This window comes from Zootoca vivipara, chromosome 1 (genome assembly GCF_963506605.1).
Source record: "Zootoca vivipara chromosome 1, rZooViv1.1, whole genome shotgun sequence".
NCBI lineage: Eukaryota > Metazoa > Chordata > Lepidosauria > Squamata > Lacertidae > Zootoca > Zootoca vivipara.
Window position 1 is genome coordinate 72,418,315 of NC_083276.1, and position 21,677 is coordinate 72,439,991.

The following is a 21,677-nucleotide window of genomic DNA, read 5'->3' on the forward strand; positions in this document are numbered from 1 at the left end:
GCTTTAATTATTTATTTTAAAATCAGATTATCCCAAGAATAAGCTATTGTTTTTGCCGAAATCTACCTCTGGTTTTATGTAATTAAATTTGGATGAGACTAAACAGCAGGTCCAGGCCTCCACGCCATAATTGACTGAGTTACATGCTTACATTGCTTCTTAGCATTAAACCAAGTGTTATCTGCAAAACACCATTCAGCTATATTCCAGATGAGGGCAGAAGGATTAAGATGATGTTGGTTTTAATACAGGGTTGTTTTATCTCCTTTAGGTAGATGGTAAAAATTTGGTGGGCTAGGCTTGATGTGGCAATAACATGGTTCCTGCATTCAGATATAACACTAAACTAGGTAGGTGCTGAATTGGAACAAATGCCAACTGGCTTTTCTGCAGATTTATGTTTGTTCCAGTTCAGCAGTAAACACCGGGTTCTCCTGGGACACAACCCCCCCCCCTCTTAGACCCATGCCTACAAATCAGGGGACAAATGGGAGAAATCATGGGAGAAATTGAAGTGTGGATAAGAAATTGAAGTGTGTGTGGGTCTGTTTGCACTGTCCCTTGCTTGAGACACATTTGCTTCTTGGTTAAATGCTCTAGGAATGGTTGCCTTTAGAACGACAGATACTGTTTATTCCTGCTTCTCGTCGTTAAGGAGGTTGCTTGCTGTCTGTCAGGGGACTCTCCTCAAGAGGACACTTATAATCACTCTGCATATTAGTTGCCAGAAAATTGTTTGCCGGGTCAACAAGCCAGGAGTTTATGTAGCTTGCTAGCAACCCCAGAACTAATTAAAATTGCTAATCAGCACTGGAAAGGCACTAAATTATTCCATCCCAAGAGAAGGCCAAGAGATTGCTGATAAATATTGGGTTTCATATTTGCTCTGGACACTTTGAACTAATAGTAATTGCCAAGTGCAGTGATCACACCCGTTCATGACATGGCCAAGGTCAAAACGCGATTAACTTTTTAAAAAAAGTTGCCCAGAGTTATAATGGAACGTTATAATTGTTTATGAAATCTTGTGTACTTGCAGGCCTATTTCCTCAGTTCTCCGTACCTCTGTATCATTTATGTCACCTTGTAGCCAACAATGTCCTTGATTGCTATCAATGCATAAGTGACGCAAGCATCTTATGGTAAGGTTACCAGATTTTTTTTTCAAAGAATCCAGGGACACTTTTTTTTGGAAAAGAGAAAAATACAGTTATTTTTTTAAAAAGTTTAATTTTTTTTTAAAAAAGAAGTAATATCTTCTCTTCTGTGTTCTCCTTTGTCACACGGCCTTCCTCCGGGCCCCAACCTGCTCTTTTGGAGCGCTAGCCGCCATAGAGTAGGGTCAGGTCGGGCCTGGGCTTGGCCATGTGTTCTTGCCCTCCAGTTGCTCTCCTACCTCTCCTCAGAGGCGCCAGAGGCGTGACAAAGTTGGGGCTCCCCTCCTCTTTCTCCTTCCTCTTTCTCTCTCTTTCTTCTATTTCTCTCCTCCTTCTCCCTGCGTCGGCTCCAGGGTTTTCCTGGGCAGTCAGCCGGGTGGCCGGGCACTCTCACTCCTGGCCCGATTTGGGTCACGGTGTGTGTGTTTGTCAGCGGTTCCCCCAGTTGACGCACCGGGTGTCCCCGGTTCCCCCTCGGCAGTGGTAGTCTCAGCAGCCCAGAGCCAGCCTGGTAGCGCAGTTGGCTCTGGCTGGTTTCAGGAGCTGCCCACTGCCGTGGCGCCCACCATTTTGCCTCGCTGGAAGTCCCCATATGATGTGTCTTGTGCCGTTGAACCAATCACGCAACATTCATTCCCTACTAATAAATCTACAACACTTAAAATGTAAATCTGGGGACATTAAATGAAATCTGGGGACATTCCAGGGACAGATTTTGTCCGGGGACATATTTGTAAATCCGGGGGCTGTCCCCGGGAAACGGGGACGTCTGGTAACCATATCTTATGGCCTGTAGGTATTGATTTTAATGAAAGCACTAACCCAGTACTGCTAGATTGTGACAGACTTTCCTTAAAAAATATCGTTGTTTACAGGGGAGTCAGGTACAGGCCAGGCTTTGCATGGAAGTGCTTTGTGATAGGGCATTATCAGAAGCTGTCATTGCATGGTGGTGGGTGGGTGCACATGGCGGTGGGTGTGCCCACAATGAGATTTTGGAATCTCAGATTTCCAAAACTCAGGGGAAGTACTAATTGTGGGAAGGCGACAACAATGCACAATGTATCAAGCACTGCCCACTAGTGTGGACAGAATACAGTGAGACAGAGTTCCATTGAAAGTGGTCGTGTGTGGACAAATGTGCTCAGAAGCACTCCTGATGAGGAAAACAACTCTGTGTGCCCCATGTGCACATTAACATTTTTGAGTTAATGTCCACAGCCTTGTAGTCCGCAGCACGTGGAGGACACCACATTGGTTACCCCCGATCTAATCAAAGAAGAAACTGAAGTGCAATATCATTCCGTATCAAGGGAAAGGCTAATAAATTGTTTTTATCCGACAAGAGTTCCCCTGTGCAACGGCAAATTGACTGTTCTTTGTCATACTAATTGCCTTCTGCGCAGCAATCAGTTTAAATGCTAAAAGGTCAGAGGAATCGAAAGAAAGAAATGTAAAGCCAAGTTAATTTCTATGAATATCCACCCAATATTTTCTCTCAAGGTAGACGTGATCTAATCTTCTAATATGAAACGGCAGAAATTTCAAAGTAAAGCACTGGTAAAAGAAATGTATTGGCTCAAAAGGAAACAATACTCTTGAAAAATACTGGAAAGAGACAAACCCGGGTCCCGCCATTTGAGGAGGATCAATTCTTTTGATAGTGTTGGCAGTAAATTCTCTATAACAGGGGTGGGGGACCTGTGGCCCTTCAGGTGTTTTGAGACAGAACTTAGGTTCTGTCATCCCTAAGTACTGGCCATACAAGCTGGGGATGGTGGGGGCTGGAGTCCAAAAACACCTGGAGGACCACAAGTTCATCCCCACTCCTGATACACATTTCTTTCCACCATTGTTGATCCTTACAGTTCTCTTCTAGAGTATCGCTGCACATGAATAGTTTTCAATGAAAGCCACTTCATTGTGTTCAGTTGAATATTATTCTTTTACCTTATAGAGTCGAGCTCTATACTCTGCTCATTGACTATGTCTTCAGTGATGTCATCAAGGGACCTAACACAACCCCCAGAACCGTTTTGCATTTTATATATATTTTATATTGTGGTAAAAGGTAAAAGGTAAAGGGACCCCTGACCATTAGGTCCAGTCGTGACCGACTCTGGGGTTGCGCGCTCATCTCGCATTATTGGCCGAGGGAGCCAGCGTATAGCTTCCAGGTCATGTGGCCAGCATGACAAAGCCGCTTCTGGCAAACCAGAGCAGCACATGGAAACACTGTTTACCTTCCCGCTGTAGCGGTTCCTATTTATCTACTTGCATTTTGATGTGCTTTCGAACTGCTAGGTTGGCAGGAGCTGGGACCAAGCAACGGGAGCTCACCCCGTCACAGGGATTCGAACCGCCGACCTTCTGATCAGCAAGCCCTAGGCTCAGTGGTTTAACCACAGCGCCACCTGGGTAGCGCTATATATTGTGGTAGCACTTTTTAATTCTAGACATTTAATTTTTGCATCTGTGGTTATCCCCCCCCCACACACACACTTTAGATTGCATTCATCTTATACCTGTTTTGCATTTTATTGTTTGTTTAATTATTATATTTGGTTCCATGTAAACCACCTGTCACAGATGGGTGTTGGCTACTCCCGAGTAAGCACTCCACACATCCTCTGGATTTTCATAGTTTTATTGTGCATGCTATATACAGTGGTGAGATGTCTCAAATCATGTCTGCTCTGCATGGGGCAGAAGCCCACAATGGCGTCTCGTTTGCTCTGACCCCCCTTTTAAGACTGGGCATCCAAACGCCCCTCCTCCTTGCTCTATGGGTCCTCCGTGGTCCCAAACCAGGCTCCTGAGGTGCCGGTCTACCTCCTTCCCAGCCCCTGCTGAAGCTAGCTCCTCTCCTGCTTCCCTGCTACCAACCTGGAGCTGAGCCACCAGGACTCTGCAGAGCCCTGGACCCATCTTAACCCTTCCTGTTCCTGATTTAAACTCCCAGACTTGCTGCTGCTCTCCCATCTGATGGAAGTAGGCAGAGTGGGCTGCTCTCTGCAAGCCCTCTCTCTTACATCCACTCCCCCTCCAGGCTCCCCCCTCCCCCCTTTCTGAGGCCTGGGTTGCCTGGTCTGGTGTCTGTAAAGAGGGCTGGAAGCCTGACAGGTCTTCCTCCTCTGCTGTAGTGTGTGTAAAATCCTGTTCCCAGTTGGTGCTGGGTGGCTGGTCCGTGTAGTTTCCTCCGTTGTCATCCTCCTCCTCCCTCTGGACAATTGCTTCCGATTCCCGGAGGGCTCCTTGGGTCTGCGTCTCCCAAGCTCCCCACCTGGGATCGCCCTCCCCCTCTGTGTCCCCTGTGCTACTGACGTGTGGTGGTTTGGGTCTGTGGGAGAAAGGAGCGTGCAGTTCCAGTGTGCGGTCCTCCCCTTGCATGGTGTGCGTGGGGGCCTTCGCGTTTTGGGAAGCAGGAGTGCCCTGCCTGGCCATCAGACATTTTAACCCCCCCTCCCCCCACCGGGAGCCCGGGCTCGCTGTGGCACTGTAGACCTCCTCCTCTTCCTTTCTTTCTGGAACCTCTTGGCTGCCTTCTCCCTCCACCCTTCTGTCTAGTGTCTTTTGTGTGATTTCCTCCCCCTCCCTCCTGTCAGCGTCTTGTGTTGGATGTGTGTCACGTCCTCTGAACCTTGGGCTTTCCCTAAAGTGCGAGAGCAAAGACCTTTGACCCACGGGATGGACCTTCCTCGCTGTAGGTACTTCCCCCCTGAAGGTGACAGGGTTGATCTGTGTCAGAACCTTGAAGGGCCCCAGCCTTCTGGGTGCCAGCTTCCTCCCCCTTCCCCCCATGGGAAGGCCTTCTGACCACAGCCAGACCCTGTCCCCTCCCTGGAAAACCTTCTCCAGTCCCCTGTGATGGTCTGCCCCCTCCTTGTAAGCCTCATTGCCCCTTGCCACGTCTCCATCCAGTTGTTGGTGTACTGTCTCCCTCCTCTCACCCCATGCCTCAATAGGTGGTTCCCCAATCTCCCCCTCCCCCTGCTCTGGGAAGGCTCTGGGGTTTCGCCCAAGACTGGCCTTACTGGGTGTGAGCCTCATGAAGACATGTACTGCATGCCCCTCCGTGGGGTTGTCATGATATTGCCTGAGAATCTTCCCTCTGAGGGAGTCCTGGGGCATATACCGGGCATCATTGCTAAAGAGTAACCCCTCTTTCTCTGCAAGCCCTTCCCCTGCCCCCTCTCCCTCCCTCAGGTCCCTCCGTATGTTCTGAATAAAAGTGTCCTCTTTGGTGAGTTGGCTCAGTTTCTCTTCCTGCATCCCCGCCTCTGCGTCGTTCCATCCGCCTGGGGAGCTGATGTGGTGCGATCCTGAGGATTCTCCTTCTTCCATTTTCACGATGGCCACAGTGGCTGTGTGCTCTCGGTGTTCTCCTCCTTCCCTGCCATCTGCATCTCTGAAGGTGAGATCTCCCTGGTACTGGCTGCCCACAGGGTCATGGTCAATTAAGTCAAAAGCTAGCACTTCTGAGTGCCTATTCACAGTCCTCTTCAGAGAGGGGGTCTGTTGCGTGACCTCACCCTCCTGCAATTCCCTGCCGTCTATGGCCGAGACGCTCATGGGAAGCTTCCTTGGGAAAAGGGGAATCTGATTCTGCCTAGCAAAGTCCACCGATAGGAAATCATTGCTGCTGCCCCTGCAGAGAAGCCCGACTGTCTCCTGGGTCTGGCCTCTTGGCAGCTGCAGACTTACTTCCATCTCTTTGTCGTGCTGTGGGGTGTTACAGGAGGGCTCAGTTGTTGGTGCTCTGCCTGGCCCCTCCCCTCCTGATCTGGCATCCAGGCTTGTGTCTGTGCCTGCCTGCTCTCGCCATTCCTTCCTCTGGGGGCAGTGTTCCACCCAGTGGCTGGGTGCATTGTAAAGGCATCTCCCGCCTTTCTCTTCCCTCTGTTTTCCCGCGTCAGCGTTTGAAAGTACCCGCGCGCGGGCTTTGTCCCTCTGCATCACATCTGGCTGGAGGGGTCTGTGCTGGGCTGCAGCTGCCTCCCCGGGACTGTATGGGAACTTGTGGCCGCTGCCTTTCCCCTCCGTCTGTCCCCTCTGCCCGGACTCGCCTCTCAGCCTCCTGCACTTCCACGCCACCATGCCTCTCAGCCTTAGAGCCAGCTTGTGCTGAGGGTCGCCCTACAAAGTGCTGGCCCGTCCCGAGTGTCCTCTCTGCTTGTCCAGCCTCCGCTCCTCCGGCTTGGCTGTGTTCAGAGCTGCTCGGTTCACTAAGCCTGGCTTCCCCTGTGCCCGGGTGCCTACCTGGTGCTTGAGCCGTTCCATAGTTGCAGGGTGCTGGCTGCAGCTTGCTCTCTGCTACTCCCCTCACGCATGCCAATCCTCCCTTGGCATCTCTCTCTTCTGCTTTAGATGCTGCCAACTTCATGCCGGCTGCTACATTTGCAGCCCTCTTCCCTCGGGGTAGCCATCAAAAGATTGTGGGCTTGCTGTCACAGATGGGTGTTGGCTACTCCCGAGTAAGCACTCCACACATCCTCTGGATTTTCATAGTTTTATTGTGCATGCTATATACAGTGGTGAGATGTCTCAAATCATGTCTGCTCTGCATGGGGCAGAAGCCCACAATGGCGTCTCGTTTGCTCTGACCCCCCTTTTAAGACTGGGCATCCAAACGCCCCTCCTCCTTGCTCTATGGGTCCTCCGTGGTCCCAAACCAGGCTCCTGAGGTGCCGGTCTACCTCCTTCCCAGCCCCTGCTGAAGCTAGCTCCTCTCCTGCTTCCCTGCTACCAACCTGGAGCTGACCCACCAGGACTCTGCAGAGCCCTGGACCCGTCTTAACCCTTCCTGTTCCTGATTTAAACTCCCAGACTTGCTGCTGCTCTCCCATCTGATGGAAGTAAGCAGAGTGGGCTGCTCTCTGCAAGCCCTCTCTCTTACACCACCCTAGTGAATTCTATCATCGTTATTATTATTTTTTACAAATTAAAAAGGAGCAGCTTGCCAAACTAGCAGTGATTCTGGCTGTGAACTCAAGAGGAAGTTTTATGGGCAGAGGTCCATAAGTCAGAGGAAGTCAGATTAATGGGCAGAGGTCCATTCATGGATTGAGGCGCTCTCAGGTCCCAGGTCCCCTTTCCCCTTGCAATCCCCTGAGCCCTCTGAAATTTTGCTTCAGTGTGGAAGCTGGAGATCACCTTCCCCAGACTTCCATTCACTGGAGAATCAGCTGGATCCAAACATTTTCCTTTCATGGCCATCTCTGGATCCAGCCCAAATGAAATTATTACAAAACATTTTTGCACAGTTTTCAAAACCAATTAAAGAGGGGAAGTGGGCATCTGAAAGATTATTGTGGGTCTTCAATTTTGGGGATCAAAAGCTGCTCTTTATGTCTGTGGATATCTTTAAGCCCTCTGCCCCCACACATTAGACTCTTCCTGCTCAGTGGGGTCAATCCTTGTCTCCATCTCCCCCTTGCCATTCTGATATTCCCCAAGTTCAACAGTGGGGGTGAGGGCGCTCCACAAGTCCAGAAGGCTCTCGGCTTCACAAGGTCTCCCTTTGGAATGGTGGTGGTGGGATGGAATTGGGGTGCTCATCCCCGCATGCCCCTCCCTCCCATCTCTCACTTATACTGTTAACACCTGAAGATGGCATAGATAGGCCCTGTGAGGCATGCCAAGGTAGGGTTACATCATGGTAGGGTACTCTTTTCCTTTAACAATGCAATGTCTGTTTAGCTCAGCAGCATCAGTTTGCAAATCCAGTGATCGCTCCAGCAGATCTGCCACGTCTAGAGCATTTTGAATTTAATGCCAGCTTTTTGGAATAGTTCAGCAAGTCTGGTTTGATTTATCTGCCATTTCTTGTCTTGGATGCTATAAGGGTCTGTATTTGCAAGCAGATAAAACAAAGAAGTTGTGTGTTGCTAGATTGTTCTGTCTTTTATGATTCTGTTACTATAACATTGTGAAAGCTTATTTTGCCAGATCACCGCCATGAAAGATTTATTAAAGGCCTTCCCCACTCTAGATGCTGAAACTTTTCTAAACACCCTCAATTTCATTGTTCTTTGGTTGTGATTAAAAGGTGTGTTTCTCGCATTTTGTGTCTGGAAGATGGAATCTGTGTTTTAGGAAACAAATCTTCAAGTGTAGCTTAGCAATGCATCTTCCCTTGTCAAAAACATTGCACTTGTTTAAAGAACTTTGCTGTCTTCCCCATCATTTTCTTAAATCTGAGCCCATCCCATTCTCTCTGCTTTGTTGTAAGCTGCTCTGGGAATGTGAACATAGGAAGCTACCTTGTACCGAGTCAGACCATTGGTCCGTCTAACCCATTATGGCCTACACGGACTAGTGTGGTCCTCCAATTGGGAGATGTCAGGGATTAGGACCTTCTGCACACAAAGCAGATGCTTTGCCATGGAGCGACAGCCCTTCCCTGGATAAATCAACGCATTTTATTCTGTCAGCTATCTGCCTTACTGCTCTTATTCAGTACCATTAACTGCCTGGAGAAAATAATTTTTGATATTTCTTTGTCTCATTGCAATAGCACACCTGGACCAAAACAAACACACAAACCTGTTCCTGTTGAGTGTTATTTATTCATTTATACCATTTGTACCCTGTTTTTTTCATGACAAGCCCTGGACAGTTAACAACAAATGTTTAAAAGGCAGTAGCTTAAACCCTTTTAAACACAATTTAACACCAGCAGTAAATACAATAAAGCACTTAAAGCAGAGGAAAAGATAAATATTTCAAGCATCAGAAATAATGTAACCCACTTATATGCATATATGTGTTGCTAACTCAGAGCCATTCGTTCTAGCGGAATGTCCTTCCCCCCTCCCAAACCTATGTTTATAATTTAAGGTGTGCCCTGCCTTTCCGCATGTTGAAACTTTGTTGTTGGTTTTTTTCAAGTTCATGAGGATCGCAGTTTATAACAATGATAAACTATCAGCAACTTCTGAACATTTTAAAACAGTATTTTAAAAAAGCAGAAGCTTTCCCAGTGGTTTACACGGGGAAGATCAGATGGGCCTCTTTGCAGAAGGAATTGCATACTGATAGGGCCACCTCAGAAAAAACTCCTGGTTTAAGTTTGCCATACAGATGGATGGATTCTGAAGCACACCTTCTTAAGTGATCTTAATAAGCTTGAGACGGGGCACATACATTTTTCACAGTTGTGGTCTTCCTTGCCGGTCTCCAGCAGTAGGGGAGGAGACTGTTGTCGGGTTAGAGTTGGGGAAAGAACACCCATGGAGTCTCTGTCTGTGCCAGCCTTTCTCAAACTTAGGTCCCCAAATGTTGTTGGGCTACAACTCCCATCATCCACAGCTAGCTGGTCAGTGAAGATGGGAGTTGTAGTCCAACAACAGCTAGGGACCCAAGATTTGAGAAAGGCAGGTCTGTACTCAGTGGCGGAGAGCAGTTGGGAGCGGGGCTGGCGCACGTCCTGGGGGCGGGGTATGCTGCCTGCAGGGGCATGGAGTCCAGCGCGGGCAGGGGACAGCCGCAATGGCACCCTACTGGGATTGCGCTGCCAGGGGCGGTGCGCTCCCCCCGCACTCCTCTTCCTCCGCCAGTGTCAGTACTGATGGTCTTAAAGAGCAGACAGTCACTTTGTACCTCAGTGTGTGATCTCCACAAATGTGGAACATATGAGAGAGGTGGCTGTTGGACATCTGAAGCTGTCCATCTGAATGAAGACAGATTACTTAGAAGACAGGGCTTAGGGAGCTGGGTATGTTTAGCCTGGAGAACAGAAGGTTAAGGGGTGATATGATAGCCATGTTCAAATATATTAAAGGATGCCATATAGAGGAGGGAGAAAGGTTGTTTCCTGCTGCTCCTGAGAAGCGGACACGGAGCAATGGATTCAAACTACAAGAAAGAAGATTCTACCTAAACCTTAGGAAGAACTTCCTGACAGTAAGAGCTGTTCGGCAGTGGAATTTGCTGCCAAGGAGTGTGGTGGAGTCTCCTTCTTTGGAGGTCTTTAAGCAGAGGCTTGACAGCCATATGTCAGGAATGCTTTGATGGTGTTTCCTGCTTAGCAGGGGGTTGGACTGGATGGCCCTTGTGGTCTCTTCCAACTCTATGATTCTATGGCTGTGTGTCAGTCGTCTCTCCCCTCAAGTGGGTAATTTCCCACAAACAGTGTCCCTCATTTGTCACATACTAACCTGGTCGCAGCAGCATGTGCCTTTGAGATCAGAGTGGTTGATTCTTGTTGTTCTCTCTAATACAACCCAGCCAGGCAGCTCAGCTCTGCAACTTGTTCCTTCCTCATGTGTGTGAATTGACTCTTGGAGCACACATGATCTGTGCTGAAACATCACCCCTTCCCTCTTCTTTGGTAAACTAACCTCATGTTCAGCATCGTCCCTTTTTGTTACTTTTTACTCTATAAGAGTAGAACATGCCATCATAGGCAGACCTTGTCTTTTGGCTTCTTTGCAGCCTAGAATAATGAGTCATTATTGCCTATTGTTTTTAAGGGGTTTCTCTGAGGTGTAGCTTTTCTTTTCCCAGTGCTGGTTCCAGGGTTTGGAAGTGGCAAGTGGGAGGCAGCCAGCACCTGAATGACAAGGAGCCACAGTGCTCTCACCATGCAAGACCTGTGTGTTGGCCCAAATAGTTATTCACTGTTACTTTGACTTCATGCCCTATAGAAGCAGTGAGATGGGCAGTTCACCCATCGCTAGGAAGCCCCATGGCGTTTCCACTGGATGTTGCATCCATTCCACCGCTCTGCAGATTTTTCAAGCCGTTCCTCGCAATTGTAAGGACCGGCAGCTTGCTATTTTCAAAGAATAGTGCCCTGATTGAGATTAATGCTGCATGGCTGATTCCATGCTTGTTTGCTTATCTCATGCCTATGTGAAGTGCACTTATCCTGGCCGACTATGAGATGCTAAACACTGTGGTAATAGCTCTGTTTCAATAGGTATTGCTTTTGGCAGTACAGAAGAGGAAAGAATAGCTCTGCCAGGCCTCTCTCCGCTAATTCAGGCGCATGCTAGTTGGACCAATAAGCTGTTTGTGAATAACGGCTGCCAAAAGGGGCATTTAAGAATTTGAGCTAAAGCAATGCCACATGCCCCAGCTGGCACTTGGCTTGATATGAGTGGGAAAGTCAAGTGTTACAAGTCAGCCTGCAGAGGTTATAACTCTCAGCCTGCTTTGGGTTGGTTTTGCTTTGTTTGCATCAAATTTCTTTCAGTTGCTTTATGTAATGTTTATTTGTAATAATCTCTCGCCCCCCAATAAAATGCAGCTTAAAAAAAAGAGAGGCTGTCTTCTGATGAAAAACACACTTTTCCTTTCATAAGGTGTGCTATGTCCTTACCGTATTACTCTTGGGCTTATGTTGTGGTTTCTCTAGTTAGCTACACTAACCGAGGTCTTACATGTGCCCGAAACATCCCCGGTACTACTTTTTTGTAAGCATCAACACACTAATTATGTCATTATCTGCTGTGTTCTATGGATAATAACTATGGTCAGGCAATTAGTTACTTGTGTGGGTGGAATTTCTCTGGGGCAACTAACTCTCTCTTGATTGTGGCATCGGTTTGAAGACTGAATATGGCAGGTGATGGGGATCCTGGAATGATGGCAAATCCCCATCTGTTTTAGAGGCGTGATCAGAATTGCTAGCTTTATACGGTAGTTTCCTATGTTCTGAAGCTCCTATGTCAACCGAGGATATGACACTGGGCCTGCTTGATGCTGGGTCACCCTCTGGTGCTGTCTGCGTGTTCATTTTGGGGGCTTTTGGCTGCCGAGCCCTGACCGTCAGGCCCTGAGGCTGAGCTGCAAGCACTGAACAAAAACGTTAAAATTTCAGCAAGATTTTTTTTTAACTGAAAGGTGGGGAGAGGGGTGGACACCAGGTATCCTTTGCTACCCCCTGATGTGGATATCAGATATTGTTCAAATAATATATTTTCATTTAGCAAAGCCTGACCAAAAGTAATTTCAGAATGCATTACAGTGGAACCTTGGAAGCCTAACGCCTTTGAACTCAAACATTTCAGCTCCCAAACGATCGAAACCCGGAAGTGATTGTTCCAGTTTTTAAACGATTTTTGGAAGCCGAACGTCTGGCTCAGCTTCCGATTGGCTGCAGGATGCAGCCAATCAGAAGCCACGCCTTGGTTTTTGAACTGTTCTGGGAGCCGAACGAACTCCCAAAATGTATTAAATTCTAAAACCAAGGTACGACTGTATTGAAGAATAAATACACCAGCAAATTTTTAGAAAAATGACATTTTAAGTCCCCCCACACTTGCCAGAGCTAGCAAGCTCCCAGCAATAACATGTAAGATCGGTGTGTGTGTGTGTGTGTGGCCAAACAGATAACCAGTGCACAGTTTAAGAATAGGCAGATTCAAAATAGCAAAAAAAGGACCTTTTAATTTTTAAATCTGAATGTACTGTTTAAATATTCTGTGACTTGACGCTGTTGTTATTTTGGTCTGTCCTTGCAGAAAACCCCTACTGCTCATGCCATGAAGGAAGAGAATTTTCTTCGGCGCAGGTTCTCACTCTGCCCTGCCTCATCCACTCCTCAGAAAATAGATCCTCACAAGCTGACCCGGAACCTGTTTTTTGGGACCGATAATGAGATCTACCCAATCAGCCCAGGTCAGTGTTTGCTCAGTGGGTTTTATAACATGCTGTATGCAGTGCTTTTTTCTAGACGAAATAGTGCCAGAACACCCCCCCCCCTCAGACGACCCACCCCAGAGATCCTCTTTGGGAGAAAACTCCTTTCAAATCAATTTCATTAAAGCCCTTTCACAAATCGTATCTTACGCCATGGAAGCTATCTTATAACAGCCTTAGATCACACATTGGAGAGGGTTTTGGACTTGGGTTTTTAACATTATGAGCCTAGCCAGATGGGTAGGGTATTAATAATAATAATAATAATAATAATAATAATAATAATAATAATAATAATAATAAATATACTATGCAACCCTCTCTGCACTTTGCTCTTTTGAATTGATTTCTAGGGCAGCATGTTAGTGGCCTCATAAGGAGTAGCTATTGACTCCTGGTACCCAAAGATGTGGGAGATAACATTAGTTGAGAAACTGGCAAGCAATTTCCAAAGGTGATGTGGGGCTAGGGTAGAAATAATTCAATTCTGACAGCATGGCACAATTTTATTCCATTTCAAGGTATTTGAGTTCTATGAGAAGGAAAAGAAAAGCACCAAAGTTTAGTACCATGTCCCTAATAATGATGTTATTGATCGTCCACAACAGGCCAATCCTGTGCAAGTTTAAGTCTCACCTACTAGGTCAGCCTTCCTTCCAGAATAAGTCTGTAACCATAAGTCTATATTGAGGGAGTAAAAGGCAGCAAGGCTCCAATCCTCACTCCACTTACCTGGTAGTAAGCCTCATTGGCCTCAGTGGGACTGAGCTCTGAGTAGACAGGATTAGACTTGCACTTTAAAACTGAGTATTAGATTCACTGATAATCTCAGGCGCGGAATCCTCTTTCTCACCCCCCCTTCTTTAGTTGTTCTAGGTATTATAGCTAATAGAATATTGGGAGGGGGGAGACAACTAATTCATTTTGTGAAAATATAGCAAATGTTCCTCCCCAACAATCTAAGGAAAATAATGCTTCACCAGTGATCAGCCAAGATTATTGCTTAGCAGTGAAGAAGTAAACTGAACCAATAAATAATAATAATAATAATAATAATAATAATAATTATTATTATTATTATTATTATTATTATTATTACAGTTGTACCTTATATCTCAAACGCCTTGGCTTCCAAACAAATTGGCTCCCAAACAAACGATTGAAACCTGGAAGTGAGTGTTCCGGTTTTCGAACGTTATTTTGGAACCCGAACATCCGACACGGGTTCCGCAGCTTCCAATTGGCTGCATGAGCTTCCTGCAGCCAATCAGAGGCCGCGCTTTGGTTTCCGAACATTTTGGAAGTCAAACGGACTTTTGGAACGGATTCCGTTTGACTTCCAAGGTATGACTGTATTTAATAATAATACTTGTTTTTATTTATACCCCACCCATCTGGCTGGGTTTCCACAGCTCCTCTAGGCTGCTAACAGCATGTCTAAAAACATAATAAAAAGATCAAGCCTTAAGTAAGAAGCAAAAGGAAGGAGAAAATTCAGTAACCAACAGCAAGTAACAGACATAGCTGCTATTGACATAGCTGGTAATACGCTGGTAACGTATTATCACACAGGAGAACACTGGGACACATCTGTGATTTTAATGAAGTCCCAAAATGTCCCCTCTATGTGAAAACCAAGTGGTTTGGGAGCTGCCGTTCTCTGGAAAGTCTGTCTAGCATATTCACACACACCCTTTGTATCTGCCCCTTTAAATTTCAGTAGGAATGAACTGGGGCTCTGAAGGCAGCTATTGAGAGCTTCTGTTTTGCCTTGTTCAAGGTAGCTTGGGTTTTCCCTTTTCTGTGTTGCATATCAGAACATGTGGTACAGGTGTGATTTTGTGGTGGAGTCTTGGGCTTAATTTGCCGTTTGTTTAAGGAAAATGGAAACCATTTTCTTTTGCGTTTGTTTAAGCAGGCGTTCCTTTTCTTCTGAGATAACAAAGAATGAGTTTTGAGGGAGCTACAAAAGCATTTAAAACTGGAAGCATAACCAAAGCCAGTGGAATCAATACAGAGCACATGGCAATTGTATAACCTTTAGGTTAAATGCAGACCCACAAAGGTATTAAGAGATGTGCTGCTAAGTGATGTTTAGGCTGCAGTCCAGTGCATAAAGCCTAGACTGTAAATCCTATATGAAATATTTTGGATTTACTTCCCAGGTAAATGTGTTTTGGATTAGAGTGTCTGCAGGGAAAATGAAAAGCCACAGGGAAAATACTGTTGAAATGCCAAGTGTTGTGGCAGAACTGATTCACAAAGCTGGGGGAAGAATTTGTGTGTATGTGTGAGATGTCAGTACTTTCTCTTCTTGAGGTGTGAATCAATAATCAGGGCACGGTGTGGCTTATTTTAAACTGTCAAAGGAGTGAATCTGCATATCTGTGAGCCATGAATCAGTCTTGTGATTCCCATTAAAATTAATTGGCAGCCTGGACCATATGTTCTCTCTCAGCAAAATGAATAAGCAAGGCAAGGATGAGAAATTCATTCAATAATAGTTCACCCATGTACTGTAAACACCATTGTACAAATACCTAGAATCAAGACATGTATGAGTGTGGCAGTGCGAGGATAGCCTTAATCCTAATATTTGCTTGCCAGTAGATCCATTGACCTTAGTGGAACTTACCATAACCGCGTTTGCCCAGGATCTCAGCCTAAGGCAGAGAATGTAAAGTCTTTCTCATAACAGGACTCTCAGATCAAGGCAGATTAGACTTTCCTCTTTAATAAAGGGGGCCTGAAAGTCAGAGCTGATTTTTATTTTAGGCATGAAGGTGGGCAGATCAATGAGAGAGGCAGAGAGCATTATGTCCTTCGACAAGGAAGGGTAGGGGAGCCTCCAACACAAATAAAAGGTGACTCCTGCTGCAGAAGTAAGTCTTCATAGGATTGGAGCAGTTTTACACACACGTGCCTGTTCATCCCCTAATTGACTGCAAATTAAGTGATAAAATGCATGTGTGAATGGACATTAATTCCACAGGTAGAACTTCCCTGTCTGTTCCAGTTGTCTCAAATGTCACACTTTTCAGTGGTGCCTGCTCTCATAGTCAGCTAGTGCAGAGAAGGGACAAAAAGCCATGTGTGAGCTAGGCCTTGGCCAAAAATCAGTGAATGGGAAAAAAATATTCCACGTTCCAAATCATTGGTAGAAAATGCATTTGACCTTTGTTGCTATTTTGAACAGATATTGGCAGTTTACAGCACAGTCTCCTAACTAGGCCTCCTCAGAAGTAAGTCCAACTGAATTTAGTGGGGCTTACTCCCAGGTAGGTGGAGTTCGGATTGCATTCTTTGCTGTGTGGTGGCTTTTCTGTATCCTGCTATTGGGCTGGATCTTGGTCATATTAAAATATTATACATATTCCTGCAGTTATCCTACATCAGCTCCTTTTGGGGGCAGGGCGTGTGTGGCCATTTCTGTTTCCTTTAGAAATGAAGTCCTTTCTCAGGATCATGGTTTCAGTAGTCGTGGTTTGCCACAGAGTTCCTTAGTGTTTTACTTTTGTCATTTTGTTTCAGGGAAGGATATGGAAGGAAACAGTTTGCCCATGATGAAGGATGAGATTCCTCCGACGCCAAACTCTATTAATAAGGTAATGAGGCTTATAGGAATGCTTATTTTTACTGGAGTCCAGATGAAGAGCAGGGAGACAAAATTCCCCCTCCCTCCTGTAATCTGATATTTGTGTTTTCAGTGCACATGTAGTACATTTTTGTTGTGAAGGTACATTTTTTTAAATGCAAACATTTTTGTTGTGAAGAAAGCCTCTCAGATAACCAGTGATTAGTTTTCTGTTTCTATAAACCTGTGAGTAAACTTCTCTTGAACGTTTATTAGAGGTCCGTAAATGTTGGCTGGCCTTTTTAATTCTATCTATTGGTTCTGATGTCACATTGAACTTTGGAGGTGCTTGGAATGCCTCCAAAGCACAGATCAACTGTAGAGATAATCCCCTACCCCAGCAGTGGCGGAGCTTCATGCTCCAGCACTGGGGGGCGGAGAGCAGGCAGGGGCGGGGCTGGCGCAGGGGCATGACACGTGTCCTGGGGGCATGGCACGCTGCCTGTGGGGGTGTGGTGCCCAGCGTGGGCGGGGGCAGCCACGATGGCATCCCACCAGGATCACGCTGCCGAGGGTGGCGCGCTCCCCCCGCACTCCTCTTCCTCTGCCAGTGGGTGGAGGGCTGGTGTTTGTTAACACTTGCTAGAGGGATGCTTGACAAGCAGGAGAGCAATTATACATCTCTACTTTGGGAAGCCGCTCAGCTCACAGTTCATTTCTGTTCTGTTGTATTCTGTTTCTTAGCAAGGCCTTAGGTTGAGTGATAACAGTCAAATGTAAAACAGAGCACACAAAACAAAACTGCTTAGGTTCTCCCAAAGAGTTTATTCTAATTTCGGGGGTCCCTAATCCAGACATTTGGGGGTACATTTGAAAATTTAAGACTTCTTCATGGACACCCCATAATACCTGTTTCACATAAGGAAATGGTTGATGCTCAGAGCCACCAAAAAAGAAAACCAACCCCCAACCAGGCCACCCCCTAAACCACAAACACAACACAACACACACCTCCTCTGTGTGTGTGTGTTTTAAAAAGGAGAGGCAAAAGACAGGTGGGGATCTGAGGACTCCACATTGTTCTATTCCATTAGACCTTTTGCTGCCCCCCCTTCTTTTAACATACTGTATTGAAACTTATTTTTGGAATGCCCCTTAGTTTTAACATTAATTTCCCAGGCAGCATCAAACAGGTGCCAGGCGGCTTTGCTGTTCAAGAAAAACAAAATCTAAGTCTTCTTGGGGCTTACGGGACTTACTGCACGGTGCCTTGGACCCAAGCCAACGAAAACAAAAATACCCAAGGAAATGAAAATGAGCCCTCACCTCTTTAAACTGACTGTTGACTAGCCCAAACAGAGAATTTTTTTGTTCAGCACTTCTGAACCTCTACAGTACTTAAGTGGAAGGGAGTTCCACAGTTGCAAGAACGCCTCCCTACATGCCCATGCACATCATCTTCTTTAAGCCATGTCTTCTTCTAGTTTGAAGGTCAGCCACAGTTAACAGTAGCTATAGCACAAGTACAAACAACAAGCCTGTCACGTAGAAAAGTTTGTCCCTTTCTTTATTTAAGGTGACTTTGGGCTCATCCAGACTTCATTTTATGCTGCGACTCTCGGCACAGGTCCATGCTTTAAACTAAAGTTCTGTGTCTTAAGTGTTTCTTTTTCTTTTTTGGCTCGATACTTTCCCCACGAAAAACTGCTCTTTATCACTGAATCAGAGCAAATGCCAATCCACAGAAAACACAAATTGCCGTTTGTTCTGTTAAAGAGTGGGTTTTCCTGAGGAAAGCCCGAGGGCAAAAAATAAAATAAAATAAAAAGTGCTCCGATCTTTAAAGCACCAACCTGTGCCTAGAAACAGCAGGGCAAAAGGTAAGTTTGGATGAACCCTATGACTGGTTTTGTATTATTCGGTACTTGTTGCTACTAAGTGGATATTTCATTGCACAGTGTCACCCACCGAACAGAGAGTATTTCCCATCAATTCGCATGGGAAAATATGGGGGAGCCTTAGTACCACTTGTCAAAATTCTCATGCAGGGTGACTTTTGGAACACGTGGCATAAAACATTTAAGGGCATGTTTGGTAAAACAGGTGACCAAACAGCCACAAGGTAGAGGAACCCTGCCATTTTGTTTCCAGCCAATTCAGTTTGACCATTTAACATGTCACGGCAAACTATATTCCTGTGTAAGTGGCCACACTGTGTGAAAGCAAGCAAGTGCAATTATATGCACTTACTGTATCACCTTCATAAACAAGTATTTTCAAGGTGACTTGCAACGCTTCAGTAAGTCTCAGTCTGGGGGGAAAAAAACATAAACTACGTTCTTTAAAAACAAGCAGCAGTTAGAGTAATGAAACATTAACTGCAGGAGCACGAGATTTCTTAATCATTTAAAGATGGGGCAAAGTCTCTGGTTGGAGCCTAACAGAGCAAACCAGCACATGGGAAGCAAATCCCATTGAGATCAATGGGGCTTATTCCCAGGCAAGAGTGTTTAGCATTTCACAGCCTAAACTTCTTAAACCAGGCACTAGGTAGGCAGTCTTGGATAATAATAATACTAATAATAATAACAACAACAACAACAATAACAACAACAACAACCTCAGCCACCTATCTAACCTGCCACAGTGGGGTACCCAATAACTTTAACAAATGAGAAGTTTCATGTGGAGTGTGATTGACCACAGAGATACCCAGCTGGCACTCCATTAGCTGTGGACTACAACTCCAATCACCCTTCATGATTGGCTGTGCTGGCAGGGGCTGATGGGAGTTGTAGTCCACAATATCTGGAGAGCAACAGGTTGGCTACCCTTGATTTATAAGAACACAGCAAGCTGCCTTAGGCCAAATCAAGCTCTTTTTCCATCCAACTGTCACCACCTGTCCAGAATATTTCCCATCACTTGCTGGCTGATCCTTGAAACTGGAGCGGCCAAGGATTGGCCTAAGGATTGTGGACCTTCTGCATGTAAAGCAGGGTGCCATAGATATGGCCTCTCCCTTGCCATAAGCTCAATGCTTATGTTTCATTTCAGCAAGGGATTGCAACCTTTGGGTTAACCCATTTGCTTTAGAGTAAAGGTGAGTGCTGAGGTGAGGTCTGCGGGAAGAGAGGGCAAGGGGGCGCCATTTAAGTCAGTCCTCCAGATGTTGGTGGGCCCTCATCCAGCATCACCAAGGATGATGTGAGTTCTAGGGACATCTGGAAGGGTGCTGGTCCCCCATTTAAGTGTTCTGTGGGTGAGTTCCCAGGCACAACAGGCAGCAAGGGGAGCATGTGGAATTGCTTAAGACATCAGGAGACTTCGGGATGACTGAGGGAGGGAAGAATTCAGGCTGCCGTGGCCAGGCACGTGATAAATAAGTACAGGGGAAATGTGTAGCAAGGTGTGCCGCAAAGATAAGGACAAGAAGTGTGCAGTCCTGTTTTTCATCACCACAACAGCCACTGTGAATGAGAAATGAAGAACTGTGTTGCAGCGTAGCGGACTGTCACAGTGACAACACAGTAACAGATTTGAGGGGTACTATCCTCAAAGCTACGGACATGAGTCTGACCAAACTGCAGGAGGCAGTGGAAGACAGGAGTGCCTGGCGTGCTCTGGTCCATGGGGTCATGAAGAGTCGGACACAACTAAACAACAACAAATCCTCTTTCTAGGAGCGGGTTGGGGTTTTGTTTGTTTCTCCCCTTTGCAAAACCAGCTGGTTAATGTCAAGTATCAGTAGAGCACCTGTCTATTTTGGAATAAGCCACAAATGCACTAATGCCTTATGCAACCAGTAGTGCTTTGGTGTGGCAAGCAAGTTCATCCCTTTGGCCTCGTGCTAATGCATTTAATTAGCTTCTGTCCCTTTTGCAGCACCGAGAGACCAAGCAGTTGACCAATGACATTGGTCACTGTTGCTGGTCTTTCATATCCTTTTTAGTGCATTTATAATGTCTTAAGGTCAGTTTGCTTAAGAGGAAGAGAAGCAGCCTCTGAGGCACTATAAAATCTGTAGTAAGTCAGTTTTGCTGTTTCTCCTCCTCTAGAAGTAAGGGCTCATCAACACCATCCATTTAAAGTGCTCTTGTACCACATTCATGCCCCTCCCCAATGAATCCTGCGAACTGCAGATCCTTGAGGGTCTCCTAACAACTCAGCACCCTAAACAAAGTACAGGATGTGACCTAAATTACTCAGCAATAAGGCTCACTCTATAGGTGAGCTTTCTTGGAAGAAAGTGGACATAGGATTGCTGCTTCATTTTTTTGTAAAAGGAAAACTGAGAAGCTATTGAATACTAGGGCTCATCCAGACTTCTTCTAGTCCTACTACTTCCCCCTGGAGAAACCCACTCTGTCCTGCTGAATCAGAGCAAATGTCAATTGGGTTTTCCATGTATTGTATCGACAGAATACTCTGATTCAGTGGTAAAGAGCAGGTTTTCCCAGGGAAAGCAGCAGGGCAAATGGAAAACCTCTTGTGCATTCTAGGCACAGGATGAGCAAAGTGTGGATGAGCCCCTAGAGAGAGTGGGAACTGCAGGCTGCTGCACCCTATGCTACCTAAGCAAGTGTATTTTAGTTTTTGCCACCTGAGAAGCAGGGAAATTTTAAAGCTGAAAATAGAAACCACTAATGTTGTAGTAAATTAGTATATCATTTGCTCAGAGGTTCATCCTCTAGAGGTGCTTTTTACTGATGATTTGTGCTCATGATGCTATTGGAGTGGTCATAGTGCTTCATTTCCAATTAATGCATACCCTGTAACTTCTTGTTGAAATCTCGTAACTTTTCATACCACAAACATTCTGGGTTTTTTGTGGGGAGAGGGTGTCTCCACATTTGTTGCCCTGTAGCCCTTCCAGACACCAATAATGTGTTATGATTGGGGAAGCATCACAGAACTAGTAAAGCGGAATGATGTGTGGGTGATCCAGTATAAATCCACCATTAGTGCATTAATTTTGTGCCAAGAACATGTTGCAGAATACACCCCCCTCCACAAAAACCCAAGTCTTGAGGAGCTCAGAAACCAACTCCTGCAAGCACAACAGGAAAAAGTAGTAGCCTAGTTGGATATCCTTCCAATTTCCCATTTTGCCAGCATGTCTAGGAACAAGATGCAAATGACGATAAACACTACAGTGTAGTCTCACTGTTTGCCTTTTAACCTTCAGAAGATGACGATAGCTATCTTCACTATTGAAATGTGTCGGTCCTAATACATGTAACTGCTTGCTATATATCCAGCAGTCAAAGAAACCAGGACCAGTCACAGTTGGCAGGAAA

At 45.9% G+C, this 21,677-nt stretch overlaps 1 protein-coding gene across 2 annotated transcripts in view; it reads left to right on the plus strand.

Moving 5' to 3' along the window:
- The window catches only part of OSBPL5 (oxysterol binding protein like 5), a 133,718-nt gene that overhangs the window by 70,469 nt on the left and 41,572 nt on the right, over positions 1–21,677 (plus strand). For both annotated transcript variants that reach the window (XM_035120805.2, XM_035120813.2), the window contains exons 2-3: positions 12,626–12,782; positions 16,335–16,408. In XM_035120805.2, the coding sequence (XP_034976696.1) occupies positions 12,626–12,782; positions 16,335–16,408 (231 nt within the window). The remainder of the gene's footprint in view (positions 1–12,625; positions 12,783–16,334; positions 16,409–21,677) is intronic.